Raw genomic sequence first — 23,218 nt, 5'->3', positions numbered from 1 at the left:
TATATGAAAGGTCTGCTGTGGAATTTCCACAGGTCCTGCTAGTAATTTTTTTAGAGTAAGAAGAAAGAATATTGTTTTTAAAAGATAATTTTTTACAAATTTCAATAAAGAAAGAGTCAAATTATTTATTTAATTTATTTAAACGATATTTAGCTTTTTTTTTTTTTTTTTTTTTTTTTTACATGGTGGTCACCACTTATCAAGGCCCGGAAGCCACTCAGGGATAAGGGTTATTGCAAGTACAGTACATTAGTGTGGAGATTTGATGAAGTGTTTACTTAAGGAGGCGGTTGTTAACGTTGGACTTGAATACATCCAAGTTGTAGTCAGGTGGGAAGCAGGCAGACGGAACAGAGTTCCACAGGCGTGCAGTTCTAAGAAAGAAGCTTTGTTCATGGAATCCACGTTTTGATTTAGGCACAGATAAAGAGTGGGGGAAATTTTTCACAGTGGATTCAGTTAGACGGGTGTTTTTCGTGAAAGATTGCCGAGGGGGGGGACCAGAGATTGGAGTTCAGATGAGCACTTGCCATGGGAATAATGATATAACAAGGATAGGCTCGCAACGTCTCTTCTGTGGGAGAGAGGTTGCAGGGTAGAGAAAAGGGCATCCCCCACTAAGCCCCGAAGTCTATTTTGTACTCTCTCAAGGCAGGATAGGCTGTTTTTAGCAGCTCCTGCCCAAAAATGGCAGCAGTATTCCATCCTTGGGCGTACTTTAAGATTATTTTTGTTTAATATTAAATTTAACATGCATAACGAAACAGCATCATCATGATTGTAAGAATAATAACAGCAAACACAATAACGAGTTAAACGAAAGGAAGCAGGGAAAAGATCGGACAATTCTGCAGAACACATGCTATAATCTCTCCTAATATATAAAAGTGTGTGTGTGTGTGTGTGTGTGTGTGTGTGTGTGTGTGTGTGAGTTCCTTCCTCATAGGTTCTGAAATGGCTGAGCCTATCTTTTACAAATTTCATACAAAGGAAATTTACATGTCTGGCAGTGTTCTTAGATATGTCTTGTACAGAAATTCATCTGATAAGTATCGAAAATCAAAAAAATCTGATCTTAAAAATAGCTTTTCTCTCTTATAAATAAAATAAGTTTTACAGGGGAGTATTTTACACTACACTGGCCAAGGGAGATAATAAAATTTCAGCAAATAATTTCTTTAAAAAACAAAAACAGATTTATCATTATTTGAAGATATAATTTAGTGGCAGACAATTTGACTGCAGATTAGATTATCCCATGTTCAAGTCTGGGTGTACCTCACTATTTTATTTTAATTTTTTCTTATTAACGAGTTCAATTCACTATAAAAGAAGAGGTACATACCATTTTAAAATTGACGCAAATCGTTTGTTTGCATATTTTAAAACTAAACATTAATCAGAAGTGACTTTTCCAGGGCATTCATTGACAAGCCCAAGTATCAGCTGATGTGATATTGTAAACAAACACAGACGGAATTTGATGAGCGACATTATCATTATTTATTTTCTATTTTTTATTTTTATTTTTTTTTCGAATTAGTTCACCGGGCAAATTATTCCTTGTTATATCTAATAATCAATAGAGGATTGATTCTATAATAATAGGTATGCAATCTGCATCAATTAAAATATCATGTTTAAGCGTATTGTATGACCAAGCCATGTCAGGCTACTAGCTTGTAGTATGTATAGAAAAGGCAATGTACAACACAACGTCTGTAAGAAAGAAAGATTGTAGTGAAAAAGGAAGGGTGCGACCACTCAAATTACGAATATGTTTCTGCATGGATAACCCTGAAATAAGACACAGATTCACCAGTGGTACTCCCTACATGGTCTGATGATAGATTTGTAGAGATAAAGAATAGCCTCGGGTGTGAGAAAGTGTTTAAAGTGATAGAGAGAGCTGATTTTACAAGAAGCAGGAAGCGTAACGGATCTTATATGAACTCCCAAGATTTGATGAGAAAGAAAGACGAAAAAGTTTCAGATTCAATTTCGCATCGAGAACAGAGTCTCAGAAAGAAAAGGGACACACCTACGATTGAAAGACGGAAGCTGAGTCTTAACAGGATGAAACGAAACAAGTCGTTTCGTACCCCAATCCGTGCACAAAACTGATTATTTGACACATAACCATAAGAATCAACGTCATAAACATTTGGTGACATTCAGAAAGATAATGGCTTATCTTACAAAGATAAGCCATTAAAATAACCTGCAAGGCTTGATATGCCATTAAACAAAAAAAGTAATTTGAATATTTCTTCCCTGCCAGGAACCAAGTCTCTTCCAACATCAAGCTATTTTCATTGGTTTCTGTAGAATGAGCCTTCTACCCTAATAGTTTCTGCTAGACTTTGGAATTCCCATCCTGTTTCTCTGACTGTACCAACATGCAACAGTTTAAATGTAATATGAACACGTATCTTGCTCATCTTCTTACATAGTCCCCTATAGACATGCTCCCAAATAGTAGCCTTTATGTCCAAGTGGTAATATGCGTTGGTTAGGGTGAACAGAAATTTAAAAACAAAAGATGAGAACTTACAACGATAAAATAACTCAACAAGGGTTGATATGCCATTGAACAAAAAAATGAAGAAAAACTAACTTGAATATTTCTTCCTTTCCAGGAACCAACTCCCATTCAGCGTCAAGCTATTCCTATTGGTTTGCAGAATCGTGACATCATCGGTGTAGCAGAAACTGGCAGCGGTAAGACAGCTGCCTTCCTCATCCCACTCTTGGTATGGCTCCAATCTTTGCCTAAAATTGAAAGGTAAGTCTCTTTAGAGTTTTGTCTCTTCTTCTCAAAAAAACGATGTAAACAACCCGACAATGCCGTTATGGGATTGGAATGTTAAATTCAGTGATCAACTCAAATCTGAATTTGCCTTCTACAACTTGTTGATTAGGTCACTCTTCCTCGATGAGTGTGAGACATGGGTCGTTCAATCATCTGACCTTCACACAAACTTTTTTGTTTTTTTAATTAAATTATTCAGACTACTGTTTTTATTTAAAATGTTAATCAGTTATTGTCAGCTAACATACTTCGTAACTTCTGGTGTAGCTGCTTCTGGAAGCAGTGACAAGGCAAATTAATTCCTCCACTTTTTTCTCTCATGCATATATCTCACCTGTAATGTACGTTTTTGTCTAATGACATTTTTTTTTTTTTTTTAATAATCATTGAAAAGTTTTTTCAGTCTTATTTTAATTAAGAATTATTGAAATTATTATTTTTTTTTTTTTCTAAAGAATAATTGAAAACACTTTCTTTTTTTTTTTTTTTTTATAAGGAATTACTGAAAAGCGATTTTCAAATCTTTTAAATCTATTTTGGGAATATTGTGTACTAGTTGGATGTCCGGCGTTGCCCGGTCGTACAATACACTTAAGCATAATATTCTAATTTATGCAGATTGTTTATGCATTATAAAATCGATCCGCTATTGATTATTATATATAACGATGAATAATTTGCCCGGTCGACTAATTCGCCAGAAAAATGAAAAAAATAGTAATGATAATGTCGTTCTTCAGATTCCGCCTAAGTTTGTTTACAATATCACATCAGCTGATGTTTGAGTTTGACGATGAATGCTCTGGAAAAGTCACTTCTAATTAATGTTTAGTTTTAAAATATGCAAATGGACAAATGATTTGCAGTGATTTTAAATGGTACCTCTTTTTTTACAATAAATTGGAATTCATTAATGAGAAAAAAAATAAAATAAAATTGTGAGGTACACCCGGGCTTGAACAGGGGACAGTTTGATCTGTACTTGAATACTCTGCCACTGAGCTATATTTCCAGATGACAATAGTTCTGTTTTTTTAAGAAAAAATGATTTGCTGCAAATTGAACTTCCCTTGACTTGCTAAGAATTATCTCCCTTGGCCGCCGTAATGTAAAATATTACCCTGTAAAAATTATTTTTTATCTGTAAGAAAAAAGACTATTTTTAGGATAGGATTTTTTTTTGATTTTATCGGATGAATTTCTGTACAAAACATATCTAAGAACACTGCCAGACATATAAATTACCTATGTGTGAAATTTATAAAAGATAGACACAACCATTTCTGAATCTATGAGGAAGGAACACACACACACACACACACACACACACACACACACAAAGTGACTTTTCTATAATAGTAGAGATTGGATACTTTTTTATGATGTGTGAAATTTTGTTATTTTGATTTCTATAATTTTATTATACTTTCATGAATATCAATTCATTTTATAAATTCAAATAAAAATGTTTAGTTTTATACTTTCATAAACATATATTTCTTATAAAATTTCAAATAAAATAAAAACATTTTTTAATTTTGTTATTAAAAATGCAAATAAAGACTAATTGTGTTATTTTTATCTGTAGAATTTTGTTAATTTTTATTGTAAACTAGACTACCCGTGACTCGTTAGGTCAGTATGTTATATTAGCTATGTGTAGAGTTGAATGTAATAATCAAAGAGGAAAGCGCCCCCGTGTGTGTCGTGCGGTCATACAACTTACCTTCGGATGGGATCTGAGAGAAAGAGAAATTAAAGATGGCAGCCATGGATTTATAAGGTGTAGTCTCATGGAATCTCACGAGATCACATCTTCCACTGCACATGTATGCAAATGGAATGGGGTCAGTTTTCAGATAAAATGTCTGTTGGCAGAGGCATTGGGGAGAGATGTGCTGGAAGTTGAGAGAGAGAGTTGTCAGTGACAAATTCTAGCTAGACTTTTGCGTGTTGTATTTGGTTTATTTTGTTTTGTTGTTTACCAGCCCATTTAACGTCACTATGGAATTAATGTATGAGCGTGACACTTGTGGCGCAAAGAAAATAGTTTTTGTGACATAACAGAAACATTTCTATGAAAGTATATTAAAATGAAAAAAGAATATAGATAGATTTCTATGAGTTGTTCTGTTTATAACTGTTTATTTTTGAAAAAAAAAATTTTACAGTTACTGAATTGTAAATGGTTTGCCATACTTATAGGTAAATGTGCACTGAACAGATACCATAATACTTAAAGTTAAATTCAAATTTTGATATATCTTTTAATTTAAATGCAAAAAAACAAAAACAATTGGGACATTGAAAATGTGCACAGTAAAACAATAATGTTTAATGTCACGTTGATTATGTATTTGTAACGCAAATTAAAAAAAAAACATTTTCGGGGTTATTTATTTACATTGGTAGTGTTAAAGTAGATTTATTTCTAAGAAAATTGCGTTAAAATAACTTAAACGTAATATGGAAATGAACGATGTAAAAAAAAAAATACAGAAGGTATTAACAATTGTTTATTTGGATAATTTAAATGTGAAAGAAAAACAATTGGGACGCTGAAAACGTACACAGCAAAACAATACGTTTTATTGTTGCGTTGATTATTTGTTTATGTACACATGCGCAACCGGAAGTCGTAAACCAGATGTTGGGCTACAACACCCGTTACAAGGTCATTTGAGTTTTATAATTATAGAGACTATTATTTTATTAGTAGTATTATTTTAATGAAATTCATTTTTCAAAGTAATATGCAAATTAGTTAATCTCTATTTAGTAACTGGTCCAACGATTTGTGTTTATTTGTTTACGCTCTTATGAGTTTATGTTTATGTACGCATGCGTAACCGGAAGTCGTAAACCGGATGTTGGGCTACAGCACCTGTTACAAGGTCATTTGAGTTTTATAATTATATAGATTTTTCAGTGATGTCATTTTCTTATAATTTATTTCAATAAATCCCTTCACAATAGACATACTGAAAAACAATAGAAGTGAAGGAACTGATTTGCCTTGTGACCGCTTCCTGTAGCAACGATGGTGGAAATTAAGAATTGCATTCACTGACTATGACCTGTTAATCTCACAATGTTTCAATCGATGTAACCTCCAAACTTTATCAGATGCATCTTGCCTGACTCTGGCAGTTGTATAGAGATTCGAAGATACCCTTTATTTAATCCTCAAGGTAGCTTGTTCTTGTTCCGTCAGCTACAACTGGAGAGGGCAGTTCTTAATTGTATTCTTAGTATCACTCATGTTAAAGATTGAAGCTTTAACTTCCAGAAGATTCCCACTTAGAACTGATCATTACTTAGCACTTTTAATTGTTGTGCCATTGTCCCATTCCTGAGTGTGACAAGATGCACTTGAAGGTCAGATGTTATATTGACCGAAATATCGTGAAATATCCAAGATAAGAACAGTAGTTCGAATAATTCAATTAATACAAATTCTCAATTTTCATCTCAAAATTTTTGTCTGGTATTTACTATTACTACTGCTACTACTACTACTACTACTACTACTACTCTCTTTCGAATCATCCGATTATTTATTTTTTTTTTCCTCTTGCAGAATGGAAGATGCTGACCAAGGTCCATATGCAATCATTTTAGCACCAACTCGTGAATTGGCTCAACAGATTGAGGAGGAAACCATTAAATTTGGAAACATGTTGGGCATTCGTACAGTAGCTGTCATTGGTGGTATTTCCCGAGAAGAACAAGGGTTTAAATTACGCCAGGGTTGTGAGGTAAAAGAAGATATTAATTTTTTTCTTATGGTTTTTAGATTTATTCATTGTCGAGATTTTATTTGGATTTTTTTCTTTTTTGTTTTTTTATGAATTTGCCATGAAACTATTCCAATATTCTCCATCCTAACCCTAGATAACCTCCTCCTATTGTTTCTGTATATTGTCAGTTTTCTTCACACCTGCCTTCAGCCCACATTGCCAGGCGTTTCTTGGTTCACCTCTCTTTATTTTTCCTTGTCTTTCTTTTTTTCGAGAGTCATCATATCATATGGATCTAAAGATGGTGGGACTAGATGAAGGTTGCCAACATCTTAAAGGAAAGTGATTTTTGTGCAACAAACTTGGGGCAACCAGATTGTCAGTCTGTGTCATTAACCACTTGGCCACTGTCACTTCCCATGTATTGAAAATGAAACATTTACAAAGTTTGCGTAATGTTTGCTTACATGTTGCATCAAGAAGCTCCAATCTAGAGAGACCAGTGTCTGCCACCAGAATAGTTTTGACTGTAATATGAAACCTCCCAGCTGGTTGCCTGATCTGGGGATAACACAAAGCCTTTTTTCAGTAGGTTTGTCATATCTGGGTGAATTTGGTGTTGAACAAGTGAAGTTCATATTATTTGGATTCTTTGGAGTAATTTTCTCTTCTTGAGTGTAATTTGCACAACGTTTCAGTCGATCTCCTTCAGGTATTGAAGTCGCGAATCTTTCTGTCGAACTAGAGAATCTGTCAGTCAAACTCTGGAATCTGCACAAAATTTTGAACCAGTTTGTCAGGATACACTAAAAGAAGGCCTGAGATTATATCAGCTAAAATATGAGATGATGAAAATGAGAACGGTCGTCTGAATAATCCAAATAATCAATCCTCATTTCAAAAATTGAAACGTGTTGTATCGTTGTGTTTGTTACATGGTGTCGTTACGATATGTCGTTACGATATGTTGTAGACAACAAATTATTTTAAAGAGAAAACAGTTTGTGAATTCGTCACGTTTTATTTTTCTTTACTCATTTGTAATTTATTTGCATTAAAAAATTAATTTTTGATGTTTAAAATTTGTATCAAATTTACTTTAATGTAAAATAATCGGCGGTAATAATTTTTATTCTAGACAGCAAGTAAGTCCATTACTATTTAGAATACATCATTTCTTGTGAGGTTTTCTCTCTTTGCTAGATATTTGTCTGCTGCAGTCTTCCCATTTGCAGTGTGCATCTATGCATCCTCAAAACCAGCAGTATATCGTATACGATAAATCATTTAAATTTTTTTTTTTTTTTTTAAATTATTTGGACTACTATCCTCATCTTCTAGTTGTTCGTCAGGTAAACCACAACGGGATAGGAATGTCGAATCCTCCAACTACATCCACAGCAATTGTTGCTTTCAGTAATTGTTGTTAGCTCATCGCGGTTTGGTCAACTAATTGTAGAAAACAAGAAGATGAGGATAATAGTCCAGATAATTAAAAAAAAAAAAAAATAAATTTACTCCGCCAAAAATGAACTCAATATAACAATCGGTACGAATCCGACAATTGGAAGATTGTGGATTTATAAGATCAAAAAATCCAACCTTGATTGTCCTTTGGGGCCCGTGGCGTAGTGGATAGAGATGCAGGAATATCCAAGATTCCAAGGTAGCGGTTTCAATCCCACCCAAAGTCGGTCAGAGGATTAGCTGACCAAACCGTGGTGAGATAACAACAATTACTTTAATGTAAAATAATCGGTGGTAATAATTTTTATTCTAGACAGCAGTAATTATTCTAGACTAAAAGCAGTAATCGCTGTAGATGTAGTTGAAGGATTCGATGTTCCTATCCATCGTGGTTAACCTGACGAAGGCCAGAGGAATAATTGTCCAAAACGTCGTAGAAAACAACAATTAGAAGATGAGGATAAAAGTCCAAATATTTGAATAAAAAAATAATAATAAAAAAAAAATTAAATTAACTCATCTCCAAAATAATTCCAAAACATTAACTCCAAAAATCATTTAAAGTTTAGATTTTTTGTTTCAGCATAAAATAATCTCAGAAAGGTTGAGTTGCTGTGAAACAATCATCTAAGGTATGCAAATCGATCTGTATTGAAAAGTTATTCATTGACTTCTCTTTTTCCTCCTCTGCACAGGTCGTCATTGCCACACCCGGACGTTTGATTGACGTCCTAGAGAATCGCTACCTTGTGCTCAACCAGTGTACGTACGTTGTGATGGATGAGGCTGATCGAATGATTGACATGGGATTTGAAGCTGAAGTGCAAAAGATTCTGGATTTCTTACCGGTCAGCAACCAAAAACCGGATACAGAAGAAGCTGAAGATGACACGAAAATGATGCAGAACTTTACATCCAAGAAGAAATATCGACAGGTCTCGATCTTTATGCCTTTGTTTTATTAGTTTTATTAGTTTTGTTTTATTTTTCTTGTTTTATTAGTTTTGTTTTATCTATTCGTTTTATTTGTTTATAGCTACTTTCTTTATTCTGACGTAATTTGATAAAGTACCATTTTTCTACCTAATAAGATCTACTTAAACAGCAACTTTTAGGTAAAATTCAACTTCAATAATCAACATAGTTGTCAGCTAAACCTTATGTCTGTTTTTTATTTTTATTTTATTTATTTTTGGCAACTTTTTCCTATTGTAATTTGGTGAAGTACCATATTTGCTACTTTATATAATACTAGCAAAAGTACCCGTCGTTGACTGGGTTCAAAAACAGCCTACAGAAAATGGACTCTGATTTATGAAAGTATGATAGGTTATGAAAAGGAAGGGTTGTAAAGAAATGGCTTCGAATTTGGGGGTATCAAAACCAAAGCAAAATATGATGAAAGTAAAAATAAAATAGATAAACCCCATAATTTATTATACCATACCTGTTCACACTGAAACACTTATCACAATATTCTGTGGATCTATATTAAAAAAAACCTTGTTAAACTTGGAGATCAGGTGTGAACGAACACTCCATAATTTTATATCATATTTCTTCAAACTGAAACATAATTTTCAAAGTATACTTACGCAGATAGATATGAAAAGTCTTTATTAAAGTTTGTGCCTATTTCCATTCTATGGAGGCCAGGCGCGAACGCAGACCCCACAATTTTATTATACCATCCCTATTTAAGTTAAAACATACTTACAAAAGTATTCTTATGTACATCTATATCAAAAACACTTGTAAACGTTTTTTTTTTAATTTTTTATTTCCATACTTTGTGGAGCAGGCGCGAACGCAGACCCCACAATTTTAATGAACCACCATTCTGCTAGATCAAACATGCCCATTCCTGTCTCGATACATCTTCTATCATTATATGTAATCAGTTTTTTAAAATAGTCAACCATATAGGAGCTTATTCGTGACCACACACACACACACACACACACACACACACATTCAGCTTTATATATAGATTTCTGTTTGTGCTTTACCCAAAACTCTAAGGCAAAATTCAACTTTAATCATCAACATAATCACCTTCTTGGGTGATAGACATTACAAGTGAACCATTATGCCTCTATTTTTTGTTTTGTTTGTTTGTTTGTTTGTTTTATTTGTTTGTTTTGTTTTTGTTTGTTTTGTTTTATTTATTTTTTTGCTTTTTTTTTTCTGTTGTAATTTGGTCAAGTGCCATATTTGCTGCCTTATAAGATTCAAGTTTGTGTTCTACCTGTTGTCCCGAAACCTTTTATTTTTTGTTTCCCTCCTCGTTTTTTTTTTTAGTTTATTTATTGCAACATATCAGTCGAAAAATCAAGCTAATAAAACGGCAACTTTTAGGCAAAAGTCAACAACTTATTCATCAACATAAACTGATTCCAATGCTTCTCTAATAATCTGATGCTGTTTTTGTAGAATGGTTTGTCTTTCGTCTCAAAATATGTTTAGTTTTTGATATCATTTCTTCAAATCATTTCAAATACAAAAAAAGCTAAATTTTTATTTTTGGTCCCTTCACTCCCATTCATCCGTTCGTTTGTTTGCACTTTTCTCAATAACCATGCCTTGGATTTTTTTTTAATTTTGCACAAATATTAGTCATGGTGAAAGTAATTTTTGCCAGAATGGATTTTCCAGGATAACTCTGGCCTCTCTAGGTGCCATTATAGAGGTAAAATTGCCCCAAAATTGTTTGTTTGCACTTTTCTCAATAACCACTCCTTGAATTTTAAAAAAATTTTGCACAAACATTAGTCATGGAGAAAGTAAATTTTTCACTTATGTAGGGGGACCCCGCATGCTCAGCTTGTTCAATATGCTTTTCACACTTAACAAAATTTTTAAAAAACAAATTTCACTATTTTATGTATTCACATGCTCATTAAATCACAAAATTTTAAAAACTTGAATATTTACTGAAATTTAAATAGAACTGGCTTTTCTTATAGTCTGCTTTATAACGAACCACAACGATGTGCATTCTCCGCTTAAAAATATCCAGCAAAAGCAGATTTTACCTTAAATTGCATTGGATGTGAGTTCTTCTTTTGTTGTTGAAATCCGTTTTTTTTTTTTGTTTTTTACATGTTGACATGTGTCGAATGGCTTTAAGAATTTATTTCAAAATTAATCTATCTCTGACTAGGTCTTTATTCATCCCTCTTTCTTTCAAATCTATTCTTATCACCTCCTCTCCTATTTCTGTTGGCCTTCCCCTACAAACTGAACCTTCTACCTCCACTATTCAACATCTTCTAACCCGAAAACTTTCATCTTTTCTTTTAACGTGGCCATACCATCAAAGTCTCCTGATCTGCACACATCTCTCTATATTTTCCCTTCGTCTAAAGTCATCAGAACTAAGTCTGCCATTAAGAGTCTCATTACGCATTCATCATATAATTGGCATATTATTTCCCTCCATGCAACGCATGTCCACAACCTTCATTTGCCATGATTCACATTTATGTATCATCACGCTGTGCACATGGGCCTGAGAGACGCTTTCCTTGATCAACAATGGTAATGCTTTGCTGGTTAGTAATGATAGAAGTTTGCTGAACTTATTCCAATTAAAAAAATATTTTTTTTATGTTTTTCTTATACAGACTGTCATGTTTACGGCTACAATGCCCCCAGCTGTGGAACGACTGGCTCGCACGTACCTGCGCCGGCCAGCTGTTGTGTATATCGGCTCAGCTGGTAAACCAACAGAACGGGTCGAACAGATCATTTACATGGTGTCTGAATCGGAAAAGAGAAAGAAATTGTTAAGCATTCTCGAGGCTGGCATTGAACCACCCATCATTATTTTCGTCAACCAGAAGAAGGGGGCGGACGTTTTGGCTAAATCACTCGAAAAAATGAATGTAAGTACTTTGCTTTTTTTTTCCTCCCCCAACTGTTGAATTGATATATATTCGGTATTAACAGAATAGACAGACTTTTTAAATTTATAAAGACGTAACCTGGATGGGGGAGTGTGATACTATCAACGTCTCCCTCCCTCCAAGTTTTAAGAAATAAAAAGTAAAAAAGAGGAAAAAATAAAATAAAAATAAGATGAAATGAGTTTATCAGCAGAAGAATTGTATAAGAAGTTGTTTCCCAAGGTACATGGTCCTGGATATGACCTTAAACTATATCCAAGTTTGTGGGCTTGGGGAGTGGGTATTTATTTGCTCCCCCACCGAACAAATTAGGCACAAGGGTGATTTTTAATGTAAGGAGTGAAGGGAGGGGGAAGGGAAAAAGGGGACCAGCTCTCGAGAGGTGGGAAATGGGAGCTGGTTAAAGGTCAGGCATGTGGGGTTGCCCCCACATCTGGTCTTTGTTTGCAGTATCTGTCGGAACAGATACTACACTTTGATCTTGTTGCCCGTGCTGCCGAGGCGGGGTTTGGGCCAGTGCAGGCTTGGGGAGTGTGGAGCCAACCTTTAATTGCCATTGCTCCCAGGTCCACTCTGACCCGGAGTGGTAGTATCTGTTAGGGTCCCAACTATGGGTTAAATAGAAACTGGTTTGAAAATAACAAATATATTCTATTAAAAAATTTTCTTCAAAATCTTTGGATCCGGCATTAAATAACCTGAAAAGGGTTGATATGCCATAAAACAACCAACCCAAGGTACACAAAAGAATATAAAAATAAGATTACTAATCAACACACTAGGATACTTTTTAAAATAATTTTTATTTTTTATTTTTACTTTTGTTCAAGCCAAACACGGCCTGAGGAGACAAATTTATAAAGATGTAACTTGGGCGAGGAGTGTCCAATTTTTAGGAAGTAAAAAAAATAAGAGGGAAAATATAACAAAAGAAAAAAAAGAGTATTAAGTTTGTCAGCAGAACAAAGGTTATAGGAAGTTCACAAAGGAACACAAAAGATAATATGTTAAGTTTTGAGGCATTGTGTTGAACAAAGATGGCGACGTAGTTCAGATCAGTAACCAAGATGGCGGCCAAGAATCAAATGCGGTCTGTGGCATAGTTAACCTCTTAAGTTCTGAGATATTGTGTTGAACAAAGATGGCGGCGTAGTTCAGATCAGTAACCAAGATGGCGGCCAAGAATCAAATGCGGTCTGTGGCGTAGTTAACCTCTTAAGTTCTGAGATATTGTGTTGAACAAAGATGGCGGCGTAGTTCAGATCAGTAACCAAGATGGCGGCCAAGAATTAAATGCGGTCTGTGGCGTAGTTAACCTCTTAAGTTCTGAGATATTGTGTTGAACAAAGATGGCGGCGTAGTTCAGATCAGTAACCAAGATGGCGGCCAAGAATTAAATGCGGTCCGTGACGTAGTAAACGGCGAACTGATTGAATCCAAAATTGGACAATTTTTATAATAATTTTAGGACGTTTTCACTGGTTGTTTAGCACAGCCGTTGGTTATAAAAATGATTGGCGAATCCATTCGTCTCATACCCCCTATTAGAAGTCAAAAACATTTTACATAATAAAAATAGGATTGTTAATCAAGGTGTGACGGATGACTAGAACAAAAGACTGGATATAAAAGTCAATAAGTTTTACAACAGTTGGAGACGATTTAGGGACTGCCTTAGGTTTGCGACGGTTGACAGCAGAGAGATTTGAGGATAGTTGAAAGCTAGACACAGTCAAACACAGGTCGTGGCCAGGACTAGATTGAGTTTTCGGGGATTGAGATGAGCTGACATTAACTAACAAACGCGTCTTCGACGGAACGTAGATGTGAGCTTTAGCATGTAGAGGTTCGATGGTGTCGTGCACATACCCGGATTGCAACTAATATTTGTAGGATGTTTGTGTTTTGTTTTATTTTATATTTTTATACGTGTCAATTAGTGTGCATCCTCTTCCGCAGTCGCTAATTTGAGAGACGACAACGACACTGCCAAAAGAGAAGATGAAAGAGAAGAAAAAAACACATGTGGTTGAACAGAGAACCACATGATTATCACTGAGAGTGGGGCAGCAAGAATCTTTTCACATGATCTATGAATGGTTTGGCTTTGTTTAAGGCATATCAACCCTTTTCAGGTTATTTAATGCCGAATCGAGTTATTTTAGAAATAGTATTCATGTTGCATTCAATTATTTTGTAGAAAGTTTTTATTCTTCAAGTTTTTTGTATCTTCTTATCGTGCTAGTTTGTAGCGTTTGGTTTGGTTGTTTTATAGTGGATTTTATCGTTTTTGTTCCTTGCCCTGCAGAACATGAATGAGTTTTGGAATGGGAGAGGGAATAGGGTTACAGGATTAATGTTTGATACATTGAAGTTAGGAAACCAGCAAGGAAGTGGGGGGAGATAGAAAGCGGAAATAGGAAGAAGAAAAAGGGAGAAAAGGTTTTTGGTTTTGCAGAACATGAATGAGTTTTGCAAAAGGGAGTTAACAAAACCATCATTGTTAGGTGTCTTTTATCCCAGGAAGCTACTATTATCAGACAGCCTGATCTGGTATCACCTGTACATATGAATAATTTTGGGCCTAACTGTGTAATTTAATGGTTGAAAGACCAGACAAGTGCAAAATTGATTTGAATAAACATTTCTATTTATTAAAATAAAATTGAAATTTTTTTTTTTTTTTTTTTTTTTCAAATTTTCGAACAATAAAATCTTCTTCTTCAGGAAATACAAACAGTTTTTTTTCTTTTTCTGTGTCATAGTGGAGTCCTCAGAGGTTGGAAGTTAAGATTAAATAATGTTCAAATGTCCAATCACAGTGTTAAACGTTTCGTCGAACGCATGGGTCAATAATAATAATAGAAAATCCACTGAGAAGAACTTGATATTAAGAATTTAAGATTTAATGGTTGAAAGGCTACAAGTAGAAGATAAAAAAAAAAGTCTGTATTTTCTGAAGAAGAATATTTTATTTGAAAAAAAAAATTCGATTTTATTTTAAAAGAAATGTTTATCAAAATCGATTTTGCACTTGTCTGGTCTTTGAACCATTAAATTATATATAAGAAAAAAAATTCAATTTTATTTTAATAAATAGAAATGTTTATTAAAATCAATTTTGCACTTGTCTGGTCTTTCAACCGTTAAATTTGAAATTCTTAATTGTTATATATATATATATATATATATATATATATATATATATAAATTGTGGACACATAAATCTCCAAGTTATAATTCTTTATAGTTTGTTTTCTTGAAAGAACTTCTCTAATCATAATTGATCTGTTCCTATTCTTTTTTAGTACAATGCCACAACATTGCATGGTGGCAAAGGTCAAGAACAGAGAGAGTTTGCCCTGGCTAGTTTGAAAGGAGGCACGAAGGATATATTGGTGGCCACAGATGTTGCTGGACGTGGTATTGATATCAAGGACGTTTCTTTAGTCATTAACTACGACATGGCCAAAAATATTGAAGGTAAGAACACTTTCCTATTTTTTTGTGTTTTGTTTTTTGCTTTTTTCTACGCAACGTGCATATCATATTCAGTCAAGTCTATTTATATAAATGCCATTACTTCTTTAGTTACGATATTTTTACTTCCTCTGTAAAGGCCCTGTCGGTGTGGCATTAGAATACGCCGACTGCCCCTCTGCAGAGGGTAAAAGTCCCTCAATGGGGGTCCTGGATATGACCTTAAACTATATCCAGTGGTGAGGGCCCCAGCTTGTGGGCTTTGGGGAGTGTGGAGCCACCCTTTAATTACCATTGCTCCCAGGTCCACTCTGACCTGGAGTGGTAGTACCTGTTAGGGTCCCAACTAGAAACCGACGTGAAAACAACAAATATATTCTATTAAAAAAAATTTTCTTCAAAATCTTTGGATTCGGCATTAAATAACCCAAAAGAGGTTGATATGTCGTAAAACAAAACCAACCAACCAATCAAATCCTTTATAAAATTGGACAAGTCTTCTCTGATATGGCACTTCAGCTTGTGTCTGATATTTTATACTTTTGTTAACATATTTATTATATAAATTCAAATGAACTTTGATGTTTAAAATTGAAAAAAAAACTTATTTTCATGATTTCCTAAACATATATTTCTCATAAAATTTCAAATAAAATATGTTAAGTGTTGAACAAAGATGGCGGCGAAGAATCAAATGCAGTTCCGATCGTGAGTGTTAAGTAATTCCTAGTAACAAAGATGGCGGCGAAGAATCAAATGCAAGTTCATGACAGACAATGGCGAACTGATTGAATCCAAAATTCAACAATTTTTATACTAACTTTGGGAGCTTCTGATTGGTTGGTTATTATAACAGTGGTTATAAAAACGATCATCGAAATCATTGGTATTATACTCTCATTAGTAGTCAAAAACGTTTTAACAAAATAAAAACTTTTTTAATTTTGTCATTAAAAGTGCAAATCGAAATATAAATTTTTATTTTTATATACGTTCATAAACATATCTTTAAATTCAAATAAAAAAACTTAATTTTTAAAAGAAAAAAACTTTTGTTTTTATAAACATATATTTCTTATAAAATTTCAAATAAAATAAAAACTTATTTTTAAAATTTTGTTATTAAAAGTGCAAATAAAGACTAGTTGTGTTATTTTTTATCTTTTTATAATTTTATCAATTTTTCTTGTATATTTTTCAATGCCTCATTTTATTTCAATAAATCGCTTCACAATAGAAATATATTGAAGAATGATACGATGCTGATGATACGACCATCTATGGCAACACATCAAAGGCTGTAAATGACAAAGTTCTCTCTGATTCTCTCTCCTCTGATCTTGAGCGCGTGGTTCAGTGGGGGAAGATGTGGCTGGTTACCTTTAATGCATCCAAAACAAAACTCCTATCCTTCCATCATTAACGCTCTGATCCCCATCTGGCATCAATTGTGATGGATAGCTCTCGTCTGGGTGAGGCCCCGTGTTTTGACAAGCTTCTGGGTTTGACCTTTACTCCTGATCTGAAATGGAACACGTACATCAAGTCTGTTGCCAAGGTCGCTGGAAAGATGGTGGGATCCTTCTACCGCTCCAGAAGATATCTCACTACTGATGCAATTCTCTATCTATATAAAAGGCAATTATGTCCAAGGATGGAATATTGTTGCCATATCTGGGCAGGAGCTGCTAAAAATAGCCTATCCTGCCTTGACAGAGTACAAAATAGACTTTGTGGCTTAGTGGGGGATGCCCTTTTCTCTACCCTGCAACCTCTCTCCCACAGAAGAGACGTTGCGAGCCTATACTTGTTTTATCGTTATTTCCATGGCAGGCGCTCGTCTGAACTCCAATCTCTGGTCCCCCCTCGCCAATCTTTCACGAAAAACACCCGTCTAGCTGAATCCACTGTGAAAAATTTCCCCCACTCTATATCTGTGCCTAAATCAAAACGCAGATTCCATGAACAAAGCTTCTTTCTTAGAACTGCACGCCTGTGGAACTCTGTTCCGTCTGCCTGCTTCCCATCGGACTACAACTTGGATGTGTTCAAGTCCAATGTTAACAAATTCCTAATGAACCGCCCCCTTAAGTAAACACTTCATCGAATCTCCACACTAACGTAATGTACTTGCAATAACCCTAACCCTGAGTGGCTTCCGGGCCTTGATAAGTGGTGATCACTGTGTAAAAAAAAAAAAAAGAAAAAAAGAATAATAAACTAAATAAAAGGAACTGATTTGCCTGTCATCAATCTTGATAGTGTTATGTCGAAAGTTAGCTGATTATAACCACTGAGACAGTTTTTACTTTTGTTTCAATTTAAAGTAACCTTAATTTTGAGGAGGCAGGGAGCTGAATTTTCCTCACATTAAACACCAACTCTGTGCCAACTTTGCCTCATAGTGATGGGGGAGGGGGCAAGTAAATAAGAACTTTATTTACCTGCTTCCTACAACGGCAAAGATAGACACAGTCGTTTTTTTTCATTTTTTTATATATGTGGATGATATCCACCTTTCTCTGAAAAGATGACATTTGAATCGAACAAAAATCCTCTAATAACTCAAACTAGCAGGACCTGTGGAAATTTTGTGGAATGAGAAAAATATTTAATCAGCAAATATATTTTGGTAAAGTTGACTTTTTTGGATAGGACAAAGAATTAGTTTTTTGACCGGAAAAACCAATAACACGCCACAAATATGAGTTTATTAAAATTTTAGTTCTTGTGAAGATAATATCGACAGATTGATCTTTTTTTTTAATATGTCGTTTTAAGCAAAAACAATATTACATACATAATTGTCATGTCGAAAATAGTAATATATCCCAAAATTATGAAAATTCATTGTATAGAACAACTATTTTGTTTTTAGTAAAAAAAAAAAAATCTATCGCTATAGACTAAAATGTTGGAAGCCATTACAGTGTAATCTAAATTTTGCATTCCGAGTTATGTTCTGTGTGTGTGTGTGTGTGTGTGTGTGTGTGAACTCTTCACTATCTACTTTATAACATCTAAGAAAAATGCGATTTTACCCAATTTTCCGTAAAAATTATAAATAGCTTTCTATTTGATGAATTTTCATAATTTTTGGATTCTGGACATGATAATTAAGTAATATTGTTTTTGCTTAAAACGATATATTAAAAAAACAAACAAACAAACAAAAAAATTAAAAACAAATCGATCTGTCGATTCTATCTTAACAAGCTTCAACATTTCTATGAAAAGACTTTCCAAAATAAATTATTTCCCTTGAACAGAAAAAGACAGTTATCGCCCTTGATAAGGGAGATCAATCATGACAGTTTGAGATGTAAACAATGTGCATCTCACGGTTCTTCTTCGTTATTGAATATTAAGTGAATTGTCATGTCGAAGTAATGAACATATCCAAAAATTACGAAAAACGATGATGTAGAAAATTAACTATTAATTAAAACAGTTTTTTTAATACAATTTAGCAAAAATTAAGTTTTGCTAAATTGGCCAAATATTTTCAGTTTTCAGAAAATATTTACCTCGCCTTCGTTATGATTAGGACTCTTTGGTTTTTGTTTTTTATTTTTTGCAAAACTCAATTTTCGCTTTTTTTTTTTTTCATAAGAGGCACGCTTATCAAGGCGTGAAGGCCACTCGAGGATAAGAGTTTATGCATGTCCATTAGTTAATGGGACAATATCATAGTATTCGTTAGTAGTGAAAATCTGATAAATTGGATGACTTAAGGGGACGGTTTATCAAGAACTTGTTTACATTGGACTTGAAGACGACCAAATTGTAGTCAGTTGGAAAGCAAGCAAACGGAACAGAGTTCCACAGACGTACAGTTCTAAGAAAGAAGCTTTGTTCATAGAATCTGTGCTTAAGTTTAGGCACAGATAAAGAGTGGAGGGGGATTATTGATAGTGGTTTCTCAAAAACTCTTTTCATTAATAATTAATTTTCTACCTTATCGTTTTTCGTAATTTTTGGATATGCTCATTACTGTGACATGACAATTCAGTAGATACCATTGGTTTCACTTGAAATTCAATATTTCATTTTTTGAATTTTGCTACAATAACGAGGACCCATCTCATATCCGACCATAATCATCACATACAGTGACTTCTATATTACTGTTTAATTTACAAGTTTTTAAGTAAATCTGTTAAAAATTTATACAAGGATCATTCCAAAAGTAAAGCCTCCTATTTTTTTTTTAACTTAAAAAAAATGAAGAGCTATGAAGACGGGAGTGATACCATTAAAACGCGCAACCTGTTGTGCTCTGCAATTTATTTTTTTCCATAGTCACCACTATTCTCAAAGCATTTTTGCCTACGATGAACTATGGTTGTACATGGGCGTCCGGAGCGCACTTTGTCATCAGTAAAGTTTCATTTAAAAAATAAAGGTTCCTATTTAAAAAAAATTTTTTTTAATTCATTATCCAACTCAAAAAGTTGAAAACCTATGAAGACAGGAATGGTACTATCAAAACGAGTGACCTTTTATGCCTTCAAATTTATTTTTCTACATAGTCACCATTATTTTCAGAGCAGAGTAATTCAATGACACATCTCTGCTTTTGATGCACGTCAATGATAGGAGTTGCATATCAAGGCCCGGAAGCCACTCAGGGATAAGGGTTATTGCAAGTACAGTACGTTAGTGTAGAGATTTAATGAAGTGTTTACTTAAGAGGGCGGTTCATTAGGAATTTGTTAACGTTGGACTTGAAGACATCCAAGCTGTAGTCAGGTGGGAAGCAGGCAGACGGAACAGAGTTCCACAGGCGTGCAGTTCTAAGAAAGGAGCTTTGTTCATGGAATCTACGTTTTGATTTAGGCGCAGATAAAGTCTCACAGCATCGATATCTTCAACAGAGAGATGAATTCATAAGTTTAGTCATTGTAACCATGCAATTTGCAGCCCATTCTGATCCATTTGGGCGGAATAAAAAATAGGAGCAATTACTTTTGGAATGTCTCTTATACTTTGTTCTTTGATCATTTTTGAGCGTTTGTTAAACCAATAACATGTATCATCAGGCGTAACATAGCCAAAGGAGGAAAATTATATGTATCGTATATCAGGAGCCGGGTCCGTCCAAGGATAGAGTATTGTTGCCACATCTGGGCAGGAGCTACTAGAAACAGCTTATCCTGTCTTGAGAGAGTTCAAAATAGACTTTGTAGCCTAATGGGGGATGCTGTTTTCTCTTCCATGTAACCTCTTTCCGACAGAAGAGATGTTGCGAGTCTGTCTCTGCTTTATCTTTATTTTCATGGCAAGTGCTCGTCTGAGCTCCAATCTATGGTCCCCCCTCGCCAAACTTTCATGAGAAACACTCGTCTGGCTGTAAACAATATCAATAATTTCCCCTTCTCTTTATCTGTCCCTAAACCTAAATGTAGATTCCATGAACAAAGTTTCTTTCTTAGAATTGCACACCTGTGGAACTGTCTTCCATTTGCTTACTTTCCAACTGACTACAATATGGTCATCTTCATGTCCAATGTAAACAAGTTCTTGATGAGTCGTTCCACTTAAGTTAACAAATTTACCGAATTTCCATTATTAATAATTACTATATTGTCCAATTGACTACTCTACACTCTTTAACACTTACCCTTGAGTGGCCTCTACGTCTTAATAAGTTGTGATGCCTATTTAAAAAAAAACAAAAAAACTAGTGTATAAGTTGAATTTGTGGGGAAACAATTTTAAGGTCATTTTTTAGGGTCGACTTACACATAAGATCGACTTCTACACAAGTATATACGGTAATTGTTGACGTTAACAAAAGCTTTTATATATTTTAATATTAAGAAAGTGATAAAAAATAAATGTAAATTTTTTTTGGGGGGGATGTTTGTGTTGTTTAGAATTCACGGTGAAGAAACATCTGTATGATGAAACAAAAATATCATATTCCAAAATATCACGTAAATTGATCAAGCGGTTTTATTTTATAAAGAAAATCATTTTTTAAGCAATTAAAATCGCATAAATATTATTTTTTAATTAATGCCTATTTCTTTTTTATTATAAGCAGAAATACTGTAGGTATTAAACGTAATGTTAAATTCCTTTTTAAAAAAAAAAACAAAAAAAAACTGACACACGTGTGCAAGTATTATGGTTTTTCTAAACATTTCACTTCTTGTAAGTAAAAAAAAAACATACTCAAGCTGAGATCGAAACCAAAATCTAAATACAGTGAGTCAAGTAAGATAACCATTAGGCCAGCTTGCCACAATATTTAACAAATGTTTCCAAACCTACTTATCCTTAACATAAAGAAACTGTCATGTTTCACGACTACACATGCGCAATCATGAAACAGTTGACAAAGAAATAAAAATCTGATGACCCCCCCCCCCCCCAAGTACCAATTTTAAAATTTTGACACCTTACAGCCCTTTTCTCAGATGAAAACAGATTAAAAAGTTTTCCACATGTCTGAATACCCTATATACCAAATTTCAAGTCTGTAAATCAAACATTCATTGAGTATATAGGTTGAGAAGTGTCCTCACGCACACATTCTCACTTTTCTAGATATAAAGATGACGTAACATCACAAGTTTTGAAATATTGTTGAGTTATCTCCCTTGCTTTTTGAGATTTCTTTCTTATTTCAAAATAGACAAGAAAGTCACTTCTCCGACACTTGTAAAATTTTATTTTCTTATTAAAAAATAAATAAATTTTCTTATTAAAAAATAAAACTATTTGGTAAATGTACATGATTTTTGGAATATGACACTTTCATTTCATCACTGATATATACATCATACAGATGTTTTGATGTTTTTCTTTGTCCTGTTATTTTACAAAATCTTTTAATTTTCTGGAATTATCCTCCTCAGAAGATAGACCAGTGGAAAGTAAGAAACTGTTTCTATGTACGTTAATACCTTCTACCCTCTCTCTCTTGTAGATTATACTCATCGTATCGGTCGTACGGGCCGTGCTGGCAAAACAGGTACTGCACTTAGTTTTCTCACCAAAGATGACAGCAACATCTTTTACGACCTCAAACAGGTGATCACCAGCAGCCCTGTGTCGACGTGTCCTCCAGAATTGGCCAATCATCCCGATGCTCAGCACAAACCAGGTAGCATGCTGCATAAAAAGCGAAAAGATGAAACTGTCTATGTGAATTGAATGGTGAAATGCTAGCCATCACTCAAAGGTCCGTTAACCAGCGCCACGCGAACACTATAATCATCATCGTCACATTTTCTGAAAAACATTTTTTTTTTGTCTAATACTTTTTTCATTTTACTGGATTTCTTCGTGGTTTCTAAATTAAAAGAAATTGGAATTTCTCACCTGTCTTCTTGTTCTTTTTTTTTTTTAAAAAAACATGCATGATTGTGAAGTAGACCTTTATGCCCAACCCTGTCAACTGCCTTTGATATATTAAGATGCTGCCCAACTCCCTACATAATAACCTTGTAGCTTATGTCCCTGATAGTAGCCCCCTACATCAAAGTGGCAACGTGCCTTGTTTGGGGTGAAAATGTAATTAAAAAAAAAGGAGAAAAAGAAAAGAATTATTGCTCTAAAAACCATCAATAGATTTGCTGATCTTGTGGTGATATTACAGTCAGTACATCAGCAGTAGATCTCGCATTTTTCCTGAAGAAAAAGTTGGAACAGTTTTGCAAGAATGGGAGCTAGTTCCAGTTGCATTTTTTTTTTTTTTTTTTTTTTTTTTTTTAAGCACTGATTGAAATGTTGTTGGGGCCAGTTGCTTTGCTGCAGTCAAAATGATGCCAACATCATCGACACATATGGATTTTGCTCAG

The 23,218-nt window shown here is 34.2% G+C and overlaps 1 protein-coding gene across 1 annotated transcript in view; it reads left to right on the top strand.

Moving 5' to 3' along the window:
- LOC145263818 (putative ATP-dependent RNA helicase DDX23) overlaps positions 1-22,738 on the top strand; it is a 59,777-nt gene extending 37,039 nt beyond the window's left edge. The window contains exons 10-15 of the mRNA XM_080120881.1: positions 2,640-2,785; positions 6,393-6,570; positions 8,715-8,954; positions 11,646-11,906; positions 15,236-15,410; positions 22,345-22,738. Of these exons, the coding sequence (XP_079977007.1) occupies positions 2,640-2,785; positions 6,393-6,570; positions 8,715-8,954; positions 11,646-11,906; positions 15,236-15,410; positions 22,345-22,571 (1,227 nt within the window). The 3' untranslated portion in view covers positions 22,572-22,738. The remainder of the gene's footprint in view (positions 1-2,639; positions 2,786-6,392; positions 6,571-8,714; positions 8,955-11,645; positions 11,907-15,235; positions 15,411-22,344) is intronic.
- The last annotated feature ends 480 nt before the right edge of the window (positions 22,739-23,218 follow it).

The sequence above is a fragment of the Euprymna scolopes genome, chromosome 39 (assembly GCF_053919585.1).
Source record: "Euprymna scolopes isolate OS-2025 chromosome 39, ASM5391958v1, whole genome shotgun sequence".
Classification (NCBI taxonomy): Eukaryota; Metazoa; Mollusca; class Cephalopoda; order Sepiida; family Sepiolidae; genus Euprymna; species Euprymna scolopes.
The sequence above is the reverse complement of the archived record's forward strand: the minus strand, read 5'-3'. Positions and strand labels throughout refer to the sequence as shown.